Consider the following 15,321-nt stretch of genomic DNA (forward strand, 5'->3'; position numbering starts at 1 on the left):
ACACGGAAATACAGGCGTAAAGCACGTTGTAAAAAATGGAGTGTTACGTACATTAGAAGCCTGCAGCAGAAGTTTAAGGTAAATGATTGAAAGGCGTCAGTAATGTTATATGACCGGAAAATACATAATTGATGTATATGTTTCACATACAACGGTATTTAGAAAATTCAAGAGCCTCTAGATTTGTACCAAGATTTTAAACACTTTTTAACGTGTTAATGATTTAGATCGTTTGATTTACAAATATCTAAGACTCGCCCCACAGCTCTTCAAATTAACAGAACAATGAATATAGCGTTGTTGTTCTTGCCGATGTCTTAAATGTATGATTTGGAGGCATTATGTTATTTGTTTTCTTTAGGCTCAAGAAATAGTGTAAGAGCTAAATAAGTTTGAAAATGTATTGTGTTTTAAACAGCTCTTTTGAAAGTGTCAGACTTGCCCGTCAGGCAGCAAGGCTGCCACTTTGTAATATCTCTCTCAGGTTTCTATAGAAGTTGTCTACGATTGTCCATTTCTTTTTGGTTTGGTATCTAAAGGAATTCCATGGACCCGATAGGAAGTGTTAAATTCTAAATTTTGAAAGCAGTTCAGCTTAAATATTGCCGCAAATAAATGATAACGTTCATTACACAATACTTAAAAATGAACACTTTAGCAAACCCATTTAGGTACTTATTATATTCAATCACAAGCGGTTTCATTTTTTCACATCCTATTGGCAGTCCATCCCATCCATCGATTTTCTATCTGCTTCATCCACTGATGACCGCAAGCCAGGGTATGCCCTGGATGAGATGCCAGTCTATCACAAGACCGATACATCAGGGCCACTTTTCCCAGTCAATTAACCTACCAGTATGTCTTTGGACTCTGGGAGGAAACCAGAACACCGGTGACATGTGCATTTACTTTACTGTATATCCACATTTCGTAAAGATTAAAGATTTGTTTAAAAAACCCTGTTTTGGACTATTTGAAGATCCAATAGAATCTAAATTTTTCATGTAAATATATACCCAGAATTACAGGTTTTTGTCATTTAGTTTTAAACCTTTTCTCTCCCCTTTAGCAGGTGTCAAGAAAACTCTAATGTCAAAATGGAGGAGGGAAGTGAAGAAGAGACCTGCACTCCATCACTGTGTTATATTAATGGTCACACAGGTTTCCGAGGAAGCATTAAAAATTCAGCAAGGGACTTTGTGGTGATAGAAGTCAATGTGAATGGGCAGTTAGTACATTCATTGGAAAACATGTGCCAGATATCTAAATGTAGTGAAGATTATGTAAATGAAACGATTAAAAATAGAAAGGTGGCAAGATCATTGGAGGATGAACATTATGCTGAGAAAGAAATAGTAATGCCACCCTATAATAATGATATACAGACTTTTCAGACTGTTGATATAGCAGGGGCATGTGAAGAGTCTTTGGATCTGGACTTTGTTTTGGATACTTCAGTGAATGAAGAGCTGACGCAGTATGCTATGACTATTAGATTATGCCCAGGCTCAAGTGTGGATGAAAAGGTTCGCAGCACCGAATTATCACTGGGTACTTACCCAGACAAAAACCAGAGAGCCAGTGTGCACCGTGCTGTTCGACATAAGTTCCCTTTTTTAATGACATTAACTAATAATTGTGAGATTCTCGTAAAGGAAGATCCCCATTATAATATGCTTGCCCAGCTGGTTTCAGAGGAGGAGTCGGAGGACTTTTTTCGTTTTTTAGATGACAAAGTCCAAAGGTCAACATTTACGTTTAAACCAGACAATGATAAAGAACACAGAAAAGCAGTCCATCACTTTGTCAACAAGCACTTTGGTAAACTAGTGGAAACTAAAAGCTTTGCTGCTGTGGACAGTGGTGGTCCACCAAATACAGCAATTACTGTGCGATTTCGAGAAAAAAAGATGTTACCCAAGAAAAGGAAAGCTACCGATTATCAAGAAGATGATACCATTTATACAGGTAGGAAAACAGTGTTAATTGAAGATGAACAGATTTAGTGTATGTTAAGAGTAACAATACAGATGCATCTATTCAAACTTCGGGGTACAAATCCATACCGCATGCAACTACCCACAGGCCACCACGGCGTACCACGGTACGTGATGGGCTGGCGAAAATGACCGACAGGGGCACTTGTGTTGCATTGGTTGGTAGTGAAAAGATTGAATCATTAAATCTTTTTACTGTGCACATTTTAATCCACTTAGTATTGAATATTTATATGGAATTTTATAACTAAAATTTTAGTAGCTGAGCATAAAAAGAAGAGGAGCATAATGTATCTGAAGGTCATAAACTATATTAATTTAGGAGCATAAACATATCATGTAAACTGTACTGTATATGGCTGGTATTGGTAGTTTAAAGAAAAAATACACACCAGTATTCCATTTCTCCCTAAACATTTTAAGCATCAAAGTCTTACATGTGGTTATTTCAGAAACATTTTTACATGCTCCTGACCATATTACTGTACGTTTATATACTTTGTGAGAAAAGTGATAGTTTTAAGCTTTTCTGCGAATACGCCCGTTATCAGAGTAAACAAAAGCATACTTTTAGAATTTGATTAATAGGGAATATAATATGGAATCACTTATCTAAATGAATTAATAATGATATAATTATATTCATGTACTGTAGCACAAACAGTAGTATAAGACTTTCTATTGATATGTGTACGGCTGTTTCACTACTTGATGTGTCACTGTGTCGGTGGTGTGATGGCTTAAATAACTGACTTATAAGGCTGAGGTCAGGTGTTCAAATCCACCTATCGCCATGAGTTTTCTTTTAACAAATGAACATTTCTTTGAAAAACTAAAATAGCAAATATTATGGACACTAAACTGACCTTTTTTATATTTCTAAATATCACAACATGTTCGTACTGTATGTACACAGCGGTACCGCGGGGTGTAAGGCGCAAACCCACGTGAGCCCAAAAGCCCTGCATTAATGTAGCCCATTCTCCCGGCGCTGTGGCCGAAGAGCGCCCGGCTGGGGTACGCAATGAGGGGCAGTACAGGAGTGGTAGTAGTCAGGGCAGGGATTAGGAAGCTGATCAGTGCATTGGAATGTTTCTTTTTTGCAAGTTTACAAGGAGACGATACACAAGTGTCCCCTCTTTAACTGTCCAGTTTAGAGAAATTTCACCAGAGCCTCACAAAATTGTCCAATAATACTCTTCTTGTGTCTAATTTTTAGTTTAGCAGGATTTAAGCTACAGTATATGAATATATATTGTTATTAATTTCTTTAGATATGTGATTCCATATTATATTCCCTATCAATCAAATTCTAAAAATCTCAATAAAGTGTCCATAATACTTGCTATTTTAGTTTTTCAAAGAAGCCTTTCAAAGGCTTGAGGCGTCTGTTAAATTGCCCCACTGGATAAATTCATTTTCAAAGAATAATAGGCAAGCCACCCAGTGAAAAACAGTCCCCCTTCCCCAAATTGGACTGACAGACAAATGTTTTCTTAGAAAAAGAGATTCACAACACAAAGCTGTCGGTCTTCACAGCCGAAACGTTGGGTTTCTCTTTTCAGCATGGAATAAACCTATTACTTGTTCCTTTGCGGACTACAGTACTTCTTAGTTAAACATTTGAAACACTTAAATTTTTTTAATTTAACATGCATTTCGTACAGAAATAAAATCATGTTTTCTACAGTTGTTAAGCAGATTAGCAGGTTACTGACAAAATAGCGCACTGTCCACCACTGCCCAGTGATATGACCTTAATATAAACAAGATCTAATACCTGGTGCAGTTTTTACAAAAATATGTTTTTTTAATTAATCGAATCCCAGGTGTGAGTTCATAAAGCCTGAATTACGTACTATCCTTACATCTTCGAAACACCTGATCATCTACTCTAAAGATTTCAGTCCTTTGTGTATATTTTAATCACAGCGGGGGCAGAGACAGGTTAAGACTGAAATTGAATTGGTGATCTGTATTCTTCACACCTGAAACACTGTTTTCTCCGAAAGCATTTTCTTGCCTGTTTAGGTGATCTTTTACTGCCTGCACATGCTTACATAGCTCCTCCGTGAATTATAGTACTTGACTGAAAAAAAGCTTTAGAGAACTTAAACATTTTTCTAATTAACAAATTGTAAAATGAACGTTTACATTGGCGTTATTAATTTTTCACTTAAGTGTATGGATTTAACATTGAATGGAATTTGTGTACGAGATCAACCAGAACTTTTTATATTTCTTTAAATATTCTTGTCTCTTGAATATAAGTAACATATCTTATATTCTTGTTTCAGATGTACACATAAATAATGTATTTTAGATGTTATAGGTAGTAATTTTTTCTTGGTCATGATGTCTTAATTTCCTCATTTGATGATGTTTCCTAGTACATGAGACAGCAATGGCAATGTTTTTATTGTCTGTATATACAGCATATATGACATACGATATGGTGACATAAATATGTTTCAGGTATGTTTAACTTGGAAAGTTTTCTAAGGAAGAGAATTATCCAATACTGTGTTTGAAAAAGCATGACTTGTATAAAAGATGACTTTTTAAAATTAATTAATTCTAGAAATAAAATTTCCAGAATATTACAATAATTGTGTGTGTGTAACAGCTAATAAAAGATCATTACATCTTACCAAGTTATTTTACACAACCTTTTAATTAAAAAAAGTTAACAAAAGTATATTGCAACTGTAATGCTTCTTAAAATTCTTTACTGACACTACCCAGACTTTAGTACCTGACCCCATGTCATATTTTCTGCAGCTTTTACTCTACAAAAGGAAAATCTGGAAACTTTGGAAGCAATCAGCTACATGGCTTCAGCATTTGGTGTGCTCCCATCAGATTTCACCTATGCTGGAATCAAAGACAAAAGGGCTATCACATACCAGTCAATGGTAGTGAAGAAGGTTTCTCTACAGAGGTACAGAGTTCCGTGAAATATACAGATGTTCCTGTTGATTTTCCCCCAGATTTCTGAAACACATTGACATAAATGACATAGTGAAAACCACATTACTTTTTGTTCTGGAGGTTAAAAAAAGCACAGTTAAGTCTGGATCCGACGGAATGTGTGCTGTGCTGTTCAGAACCAAGAATCTTGTGTCCAGATTGGCCAGATGCAATACACTGCCACCTCTCTAATTCTGCAGTTTGAACCATGTGTGAGGGTGTACAATGTGCTGTCGAGTGACTTTATAATTGATGTCTTTGCTCTTAATTTGTGATCTGTATCTTCCTCATTAAGCCAGAAAAGTCATGAGCTAATATTCCCACATTTGTTTCATGTTTGCAATAACATTGAGAAGCTTACTATTGCTTAGCTTTTAATTAACCAGTTTTTTTTTATTATTATTGGTAGGCTGAGGGAAATGTGCCCTGAGTTTCAAAATAAAGGAATTTACCTACACCACACCCACCCTGTTTCACAGCCTCTTCGACTTGGTGCCCTGCAGGGAAATCACTTTGACATTATTGTGAGGGATCTTCGGAAACACTCAGATGATGATGACACAACAGATCTTCAACAATTGGTGCAAGAAGCACTGGAAAATGTCAAGGTAAAGGTTAAAATCCTTCCTGTTACTGTAACATGAATTAATATTAAGCCACTCTTTAACTTGCATTCATATATCTTCCATTGTCTCTTGAAGTTCCAATTTCATCCTAATATACTGTAATGATGAAATATTAAAATATTTACTATGGTAATGAAAAGTTCATAGCTATTGTAATATTTTTGGAAGGTGCTCTGCAAATATGTTTTGTTATTTACCTGGAATTCTTTTATGCATCACTGTATATTTAATTTAAAATTAAAAACTTTTCAGTGTGGCTTTTCCTTCACAGTTTGCTCCGTGGAGATACTAACATGTTATTTACTACAAATCATAGTAACATGGAATATAACTTATTTTTTTCCTTTTAAAGTTTTTCCTTGTATGTGTTTATGGTCTTTTTTATATTGCAGTCTAAAGGGTTTGTGAATTATTATGGGCCTCAAAGGTTTGGTACAGGACAGACTATTCAGGCTGATCAGATAGGACTGGCATTACTGAAAGAGGACATGGTAGGTTATTTCATGTTTTAACAGAATTTATATATGGTTTTATTTTTAACATTTCTTTCTGTAAAGAACACACATTTTTTTTCAAAAATAATTTGAAATAAGTTACAGCTACAGCTACAGCTGTTTTATATATATATGTGAATTTGCATTTTAGAATAAGGAGTAATCCAATCCCTTTGCCTATAAAATACAGAAGATACTGATGCGTACTCAGTTCTATTATATTTCTATATTTTTTTCCATAGAGTTCAATTCACATTATATTGTGCCATTCCATATATCTCAAAACAAGCTGAGATGAGAGACAGTTTAAGACAACTAAAGTAGTATAGGGTGGATAAAAAATCAGTGGACAGTGGATGACAACTGTTTAAACTTCAAGATTCTGCTTGAAGCACAGTGCATATTTTCCAAAAAAGTGAATAAATCAAAACAAATGAATCCCAGACAGTTCAACAAACCAATTAGATCAATATAAGGGAAATAACGAGCTTCATAAAATGATTTTAAAAACATTGGTTCCAGTTAAAGATGAATTGCAAGCATGAGTAAAAAATATTAGAAGGGTCAAGACAGAAAATGAAATTAATGTTGCAATGGAGGGTAAAATAAATAGATTTACATTAAATTCAAGACCGTAAACACCTGTTTTTGTGGGTAGCAAAAAATGTTTAAATAAAATGGGAAACTGAGCTATAAATGGGTATTTCTTTAAAAATATTTATATAAATCATTAATATCTTGTAGATGTGTAGAAGATGTGTTCTTGTAGAAGAAATTAAAAAGACAAATCAAAATGCTAGAATATATAAAGTAGTTAAAGGCATAGAATTTTAAAAAATTGCTTACACTTATATAGCGCTTTTCTGGACCCTCCACTTAAAGCTCTTTAGAGGTAATCCCATCCACCCCCACCAATGTGCAGCATCTACCTGGATCAGTGGTTCTCAAACTTTTTGGACCAAGTACCACCCCTAATCCAACCAAAGCATCCAAGTACCACCTACAAGTCATCTTCTCATAGGAACCCCAGAAATTCTCAATGACCAACATGAGCGCGCGTGCACACACACTCACACATACATATAATAAATATTATAATAATAAACTTTATTTGATATAGCGCCTTTAAAGGTGGCTTCTCAAAGTGTTTTAGAGAAAATAAACATTAACAACAACTAATAAAGCACCATTTCAGTGAGAGAGGTGAGCCTATTTAGTTGAGCAAAGCAGATGTGAATTAATTTTTCGAGCCTTGATACAATTCACAACAGAGTCTAACAGATATTAAATCGTCAGGCATTTTCTTGACGGCAAAGGTCTCGCGGTGGATGTTGTAATGCGTACATTAATTTCTGGAGCAACCTCTAATTCGTGCAACTACACCGTTATGTCGGGTTGTCGTTGCTCTAGCACCGTCTGTACAAACTCAGACGCATTTTATCCAGTCGAGGCCATTCTCTTCGATAAATTCATTCAGAAGCTGAAATATGTGCTCTCCTGTAGTTCCTGTTGGTAGCGGTTTACAGAACAGAAAGTCTTCATGGGACATGCCCTCAAACTCGTATCTAACGTAAACGAGCAAATTGGCCAAATCGACTACAGACTCATCTAATTGCAGTGAAAAACATCTGCTCATCTTAACGCGCTTTATCAGTGTACTTTTGATATAATCCTTCATTTCAATAATTCTATGAATGACTGTGTCTTTCAGGGGGAGGGGGGCAGCAGGTCGAGCTGTTTAGCAGCTTTTTCTCTACACATAATACGTGTCAGCTCTTTTGCCAACGGTAAATAAGGTTCTTCAAAAATAGTGTAGCTTACCTGCTTAAGCAATAAGCAAGCTTGCATTTTTCCGCGTTTCCGTTTTTATTTCCGTATTTATTTAAAGTTTTTATTTCATGTGCATGGGAGCGAAACACAGAGACGCTCGGTGTATTTTTCTCAAATTAGAACAGTTCTTAAATATTTTTCTGTTATCACGCTTTCGTGTGCTCACAAGATTACCTGCATTCGTAGCACGTATTTCTATGCATTCCTGGGTTTAGAACGTTGGCATAGTTATAATAATAATAATAATAATAATAATAAACTTTATTTTATATAGCGCCTTTAAAGGTGGCTTCTCAAAGCGCTTTACAGGATGACAATAACAATAAATAAGAAGACTACAACAATAAATAAGAAAATTTCACAAGACAGGACACAATTATAATTACAACAATACAACAATAACAATAGAGGAGACCGTGGAAGATGGTATTAAGAAGAGCAGAGGGGTGAAGAATGGAACCAGTTAAGTAAAGGCTTTACTGAAGAAGAAAGTTTTGAGTCTGGATTTGAAGGAGTTTAGAGAAGGTGACTCTCTAATATCCTTGGGTAAAGAGTTCCAGAGCTTGGGGGCATAGCAGGAGAAGGCCCTGTCGCCCATACAATGTAGACGGGCTTGGGGGACACTAAGGAGGGCAGAATTTGAAGAGCGGAGGTTGCGAGGTGGGGAGTAGGGCGATAAAAGTTCAGACAGGTATTGAGGTGCCAAGCCATGTAAAGCCTTGTAGGTGAGCATGAGGATTTTAAAGTCTACGCGGAATTTGACCGGAAGCCAGTGCAAGGACTCCAGGATAGGAGTAATGTGAACACTTGTACTAGACCTGGTCAGGATTCTGGCTGCTGAATTTTGGACATACTGCAGCTTGTTCAGAGTAGATTTAGATACACCAGGGAGCAGAGCATTGCAGTAGTCAATTCGAGAGAATACAAATATGTTGATCAGCTTTTCAGCCACAGTTAATGATAGCATAGGGCGTAGTCTTGCGATATTTCTAAGGTGAAAAAAAAGATGTTTTGACAGTATGCTGTACATGTGGGTCGAATGTTAAGCCAGAATCGAATATAACCCCAAGGTTTTTCAATTTTGATTGAAGCTCAAGTACAGAGCCATCTACAGACAGGGTTACAGGACTGGCTTTACGAAGTTGATGGGGGGTACCAATAAGCATGACTTCAGTCTTGTCACAGTTAAGATGAAGGAAGTTTTGAGTCATCCAAATTTTTATGTCAGAGATGCAATTAGATAGGATAGAGACAGCCACGTCAGTGTCGGGTTTGGTATGGATGTATATTTGAGTGTATATAGTTCCAAAATCACGCACATTCTCCTTTCTCCCTATTTGCTGGAGATACAGTAGCTTTTTTTAAATACAATTGGTCACTTGCATCCGTAGCATGCATTCCCTATAGAGTGGTATAGAATTACGGAGTATCTATTGTGTCCACTGAAGTATTAGCACGCACTGTATCGTAGTACGTAGGCTGCGTATTCGACACGTATTAAAATACAAAATATGAAAACCCGTCCCAATTTTTCAGCGCACATGACACAGTTCCAGGGTCATTTGGCGTACCAATGCCGGTACGCGTACCACAGTTTGAGAACCACTGACCTGGATGATGCAACAGCAGCCATAGTGTGCCAGAACACTCACCACACCTCAGTTATCACTGGGAAAAGAAAAGAGCCAATTCATAGATGGGGATTATTAGGAAGCCATGATTGGTAAAGGCCAATGGGAAATTTGGCCAGGACACCGGGTTACACCCCTATTTTTTGAGAAATGTCCTGGGAGTTTTAATGACAACAGAGAGTTAGGACCTCGATTTTACGTCTCATCCAAAGGACGGTGCCTTTTTACAGTGTAGCGTCCCTGTCACTATACTGGGGCATTAGGATCCACACAGACCGCAGGGTGAGCACCCCCTGCTAGCCCTGCTAATACCTCTTCTAGCAGCAACCTTAGTTTTTCCCAGGAGGTCTACCATCCAGGTACTGACCAGGCTCACACCTGCTTAGCTTCAGTGGGTTGCCAGTTGTGAGTTGCAGGGTGATATGGCTTCTGGCTAATTTAAATCAAGAGATGTTATGTTAAAATTAGATAATGGACTAGTAAGACCTCTTTTAAAATATTTTGTGCCATTTTGACAGCATGTTATAGAAATATATTGCTGCTCTGTAATCTATCCAGAAAAAAGCAACCAGATACATTCCAGGGCTTAAGGAAGGTCCTACACTGACATTCACTGAAGTACTGAACCTCTTTAATCTTCAATAGAGAATCTTATGAGGAGACCTGAAATAAGTTTGACCAGCAGATTTTTTCAGAATGAACAGTGAGACATAAACCAGGCGACACCTGTAGAAACTGAGGTAGTGTATTAAAACTCAGAAAAGCAGTTCTTTACCCAAAGGGCTGTGGAAGTATTGAACAAGCTAACAAGACATTGTGTTGGCTCATACATCGGCTTCTTTTAAGAAACAGCAGGATAAGATCCTTTGATTCATTAATTGATTCAGTAGCTAAAAAACAGAATAGATTGCCCAAATGGCCTCCTTTCAGTTGTAACCTTTTATATGTATTTATAAGATCTAAACAATATTATGTTTCAATATATCTGTTCCTGCTTCACAGGTGTTGGCTGTCAAGTTATTTTTCACACCAGAGGAGAACAGTGACCCCCAAAACAAAGCAAAACGTCATTTCCTTCAGACTGGTGAGAATAAGCACCTCTTAAAGGGTCTTAAGGCCAGTCATTGTGTAAATGTCTGCATCTTAAAGAACTATGATTATGAGGGCAATTCAGACATAGATTAGGAGTCTACTATATTATTTTAGTAACATAATAATTAATCTAACTAAATAGAAGATTCCAAACACTGAACAATGCAGTAAATGCACTTATCAACATTTATGCATATAAATTGGTAAATATTCCTGCATGTGAGATGGGGTATTTGGATATTTATTGTCTGACTGGATTTACTTAGAAGGGTGTGTCTTTTTACTGCATACAGTTTTAGAATGGCATAATATTTGTTACTGCTTTTCACAAGCAGGTTAAACCACCACATTTTATCATGACAGTATTTTGCTCTGGTTACATCTCATATCCACTTAATATCTTGATGTAATTCAGGAGCACAAACAACAAATTGGTTCCCTTGGTTCACATTCTAGTTCCACAAGTCCAAAGGGAGACATTTCCCATTTCCTCCTGGTTAATTAAAGAATTGTACTGATTGATTCAGTCTGATTCGAGTTACAGATTATAAGCTTTTTGATGTCTCTGCTGATGTGCTGCCTATTGATTTTTCAGTTTCACAAAGTCATAAAGAGTCTTTCTTGAATTAATTCCAGAGGATGCTAAAGAAAGCCTAGCCCTGATGCCAGAGTTCAAGGTGCGGGAGAGGATGATGCTGCGTGCATTGAATCGATATGGTGTAGGGCACGAGGGCTGCATCCGGGGGTGGCTGAGTTTGCCACATGGCATGCGTGTCTTGTACATTCATGCCTACTGCAGCAGAGTATGGAATGAAGCTGCTTCCTTCAGACTACAGCAGTTTGGTGAAGAGGTGGTGAAAGGGGATCTGGTCTGGTCAACTGATATGAGCAAAGAAAGCACTGTATTGAGGCATAATCAGGTAACAACCTGTCCGTATGAGTAAGCATACCTTAAATATTGCTACTTTATAGCCATTTACATTAAGTTTCTTAATATGTGACATTCTTCCCTGTTCCGTCTGTCCGATTATTTGTTATGATGGGTTTTTTTAATAGAAAATAAAAGTGAAAGATTTTTTCTGTATTTTTAAAATAATGCATTAAGGCTTCCAGTCTTCAGAAGTACAGTCATTGCTGAAAGGAAGCATTTTGAAATGGAAGTTTTCTGGCTTGCTTTTCAAACTGTATATTGATTTTTCATTATAATAATATAATAGTCTTTTTCAAAACATCTGTATAAAAACACACTCCCAGTGTGCCAAGCAAAAATCATAAGCACAGCCTTCAGAAATGCCTTTAACTGTACCTCGAATTGTATTGCTGTTGACTGACTCTTGCCCAGTCACGTATCAGACATGATCATATAAGAAAATCCACCAGTGATGCAATTGTGAAAAGGACTAAAATAGAGTATAGTAAACTAAAATTTTCATTTTCAATGAGATAATCTAACTTTTTCTAGAAAAACTAATTTAACCATGTGTTATGATCACTTTATAAGTAATTATTTCTGCAGTCAACCTATGGGCAAAATATGTGTATACATGTAACAGTACGAATGTGAAACCAGGGATTTAAGTAAGCCCTTACATATTAAACCAATGATTTTACTTAGTTTAATATTTAGGAATTTTTCTAAATTGCCTGTTTCAAATTTTTACAGTAAAGTGAACTTAAAATATAATAGTGAAGCAAAGGCTTATTTACTGCATTATTTTCTGGTCTAAATAGGACTTCAGCCCTCAATATAGCTGTGGATGTCAGCATCCATCAGTCAAAACAAAAAGAAAATTTTAATGTGACCATGACAACTATGTTCTCTTTTTATATTAAATGAAATATTGAATGTTTAGTCCTCTGTTAATTGGAATTGTGCCCTAGTGTTCTCTGACAGAAGTGACAGCAAGCTCCCATAAGATTAGTCAGTTCAGTTCAGGATATTTTGTGAGGCTCAACTCCCTGGGTGTGGCTAACCCCTGGGCCACTTGGGTTTCCAGGTAGCCCATACACAGGGTACTACAATAGAAGTGGAATATCTCCTCAGGAGAGTATGTAGCATCTCAGTCATGACTGGCCTGTTCTCAGCATTGATATAAATGTTCTTTGGCCTTAACATAAGGCAAAATCTAAGTAGATATAACAAAAAATGATGAATCTATATTTAAATAAAAATCCTCCATCCTTTACATTTGGCTTTTAAAACATTTGGTTTTTAAAACAGCTGTATTTCAAAATGCAGTATTTTCAGATAATGCAAGAATATGATCACCTCACCCCTCCCTTACTTTTCCCAGCAAGATGCATCTATGCTGCTGCAACGAAATTAAAATTTTTGAGACCGCTTTAAATTTTGAATTATTCCAAGAAAAATATAGTTATTGTTTTAAGTCAATGCCAGCTTAAATAAAATAAGTGAAAGAAGACCCACAATACTGATTTTATTTTATGTTACTGTGTAGTGTACAGTATGTAAACACATTTACCTTGAAACTAGAACATATAGCACTTACAAAGCCCAAATGCTTGTGTTGCTTTTTTCCTAAATGTAACTTTGACAGGTTGTTTCTATAAACATTCAAAATGTATATAAACATTTTAAGATTCAGCACTATTTCTAGTTTAGAACATTTTACAATTTAGATACACAGTTTAAATAGAAGAGCTGTTTAAGTTAAACTGCATACTGGTGAAATGGTACTTTCTTACATGCTGTCTATTAATTTGTCTTTTGGGCATTATAAACGATAATGGGAATAAAAACTCTGTACTCATTACAACATGATCTGGTACTTATGGACCCCAGCCCCCACAATATAACAAGGTAACACTGTATAATTAGCTTTTATTAGCCTAAAAGAAATAGACCAATCTGAAGAATTATTTTTAATACTGACTTTGGATTTAAGACTCACTTTTTATTATAGAAATATAATGCTGAACTTATTCATGGATTAAACTTTGCTTTACTGTAACTTTGACATAGATTATCTTTCACATTCTTTTGGTTTCATGAGTCATGTGTACGTTTTCATCAGTCGTCATTGTGATCAAAAACTATTTGCTTCTAATGTCTTGGCACTATGGTTGTGTACTGATCAGGAATGAGTTACCCCAAAACCATGGCAAATGTGTTCTCTTTTTTCACTCGAAACAGTCAGCTCATTTCTAAGCAGCCATTAAAAGCTTCCTGATCCCGCAGGCATGCTGTTGAGATCAAGAGCTGCTGCTGAGCGGAGAAATGCAAATTTACTTGACCCACTTGCAGCAGTGCTCAGGCCAAATTTGCTTTAGCCACTGGCACGCAGCCTGGCTTTAAGCTGGCAGTCTCAGGCTCTATGGGTAATCCTGTACTCCTAACAGAGGCTTTTAATGGATAAAACAAGTGTTTTTTTATTTGAGTTACATACAATATTTGTCATTACTTATTTTACTCTCTGCCTCACAGGTTCACGTTGTAACTGCTGAAGAAGAATCAGGAAAGATTTACAAACTGAGTCAGGTATGTGCTCTGTCAGGCTCACTTTATTGAAATCTTCATTTGGTATTCATAGCTTTGTATTTGGGTTCATTAATAGGATCTACAAGCAACACTATAATACACTACCCCTCAATGTTTATTGAAAACAATACAGTTTAACAAATTATGTTCTTTCCTTTCTTAAAGGTCATCCTTCCACTGCCAGGGAATAGTGTAAAATATCCGGATAACGAAGTTGGTGACTGGTACCAAAAAAGGTTTGCTGAGGATGGGTTACAGTCGTGTAGGTTCAGGGTAACTCCGCTGAAGCTGAACATACCTGGATGCTATCGACCCTTGTTGTCTTACCCTAGAAACCTCACACACCAGTTCTTAGAGGACTGCCCAGGGGTCATAAGTGAGCAGAGTTTGCTTCCACACAGCAAGAGTTCTTCCACGAGTCTTGCCTTGTCTTTTGACCTTGACTCCTCTTGTTATGCTACAGTATGTTTGAGGGAAATAATGAAATGTGACCCTTAATTCAGGAAATATGCAGAATTTCAGTAAGATATTTTTGTATTGGATGTCTAAAGTTATTTTGTATGATACTTGTTCATTCTGGGTAATGTGAATAATAATGGCACAAGACATTCATTTAATATTAATCATCTATTTTCTACAATAACTTGGTTTAATCATTCAGTAAATGATTAACCTGATGTATTCATTTAATTTTTAAAATATAATAGGGCTAGGTAGAGAAGAAATTCAAAGGACACATTCAGTTAAAATAATAAAAGGTTTGCATTTAAAACAAGTTTGCATCTAAATCTTTTGTTCTTTTTTTCCTTTAAACTAGTTGTTTTCACCTTTGGAAAAGTTTTTTGTACATTTGATGCATGTTTGTCTAACACAAGTCCTTTTATTCCTGTCTTATTTCCCAAATTAAAAAACAAAAACTCCATAATTGCTGGAATATTTTATAATTTAGTTTTCCTTTATGTACTTATGGTGCCAATGTCATTGATAACATTTCCTCACTCCTTTTCAAATCTGCTTTAGGCAGGTATCTGATTTACTGGGTATTACAAAAAATATAATTATTAAATTTTAATTTTGTGCAGAGGAGAACAACTGATTAGGCAGCCATGTTAAAAGCAGGTTTAATACACATGTAAGGTGTATTATAAAGAAGTTTTGTGTTCATTACAATACATTGCA

The 15,321-nt window shown here is 36.1% G+C and overlaps 1 protein-coding gene across 2 annotated transcripts; it reads left to right on the top strand.

The window, feature by feature from the left end:
• Positions 1 to 9: 9 nt before the first annotated feature.
• On the top strand, positions 10 to 15,067 carry pus7l (pseudouridine synthase 7 like). 2 transcript variants are annotated; one of them, XM_015338947.2, is made up of 9 exons: positions 10 to 78; positions 1,073 to 1,971; positions 4,782 to 4,941; positions 5,380 to 5,578; positions 5,989 to 6,087; positions 10,554 to 10,635; positions 11,280 to 11,563; positions 14,089 to 14,142; positions 14,308 to 15,067. In XM_015338947.2, the coding sequence occupies exons 2-9, from the start codon at positions 1,101 to 1,103 to the stop codon at positions 14,638 to 14,640; spliced, it is 2,082 nt and encodes a 693-aa protein (XP_015194433.2). In that variant the 5' UTR covers positions 10 to 78; positions 1,073 to 1,100; the 3' UTR covers positions 14,641 to 15,067. The 2 variants fall into 2 exon arrangements, with proteins under 2 accessions (XP_015194433.2, XP_015194434.2); XM_015338948.2 differs by having other exon boundaries at positions 12 to 78; positions 1,076 to 1,971.
• The last annotated feature ends 254 nt before the right edge of the window (positions 15,068 to 15,321 follow it).

The sequence above is a fragment of the Lepisosteus oculatus genome, chromosome 7 (assembly GCF_040954835.1).
Source record: "Lepisosteus oculatus isolate fLepOcu1 chromosome 7, fLepOcu1.hap2, whole genome shotgun sequence".
NCBI classification, from domain to species: Eukaryota; Metazoa; Chordata; class Actinopteri; order Semionotiformes; family Lepisosteidae; genus Lepisosteus; species Lepisosteus oculatus.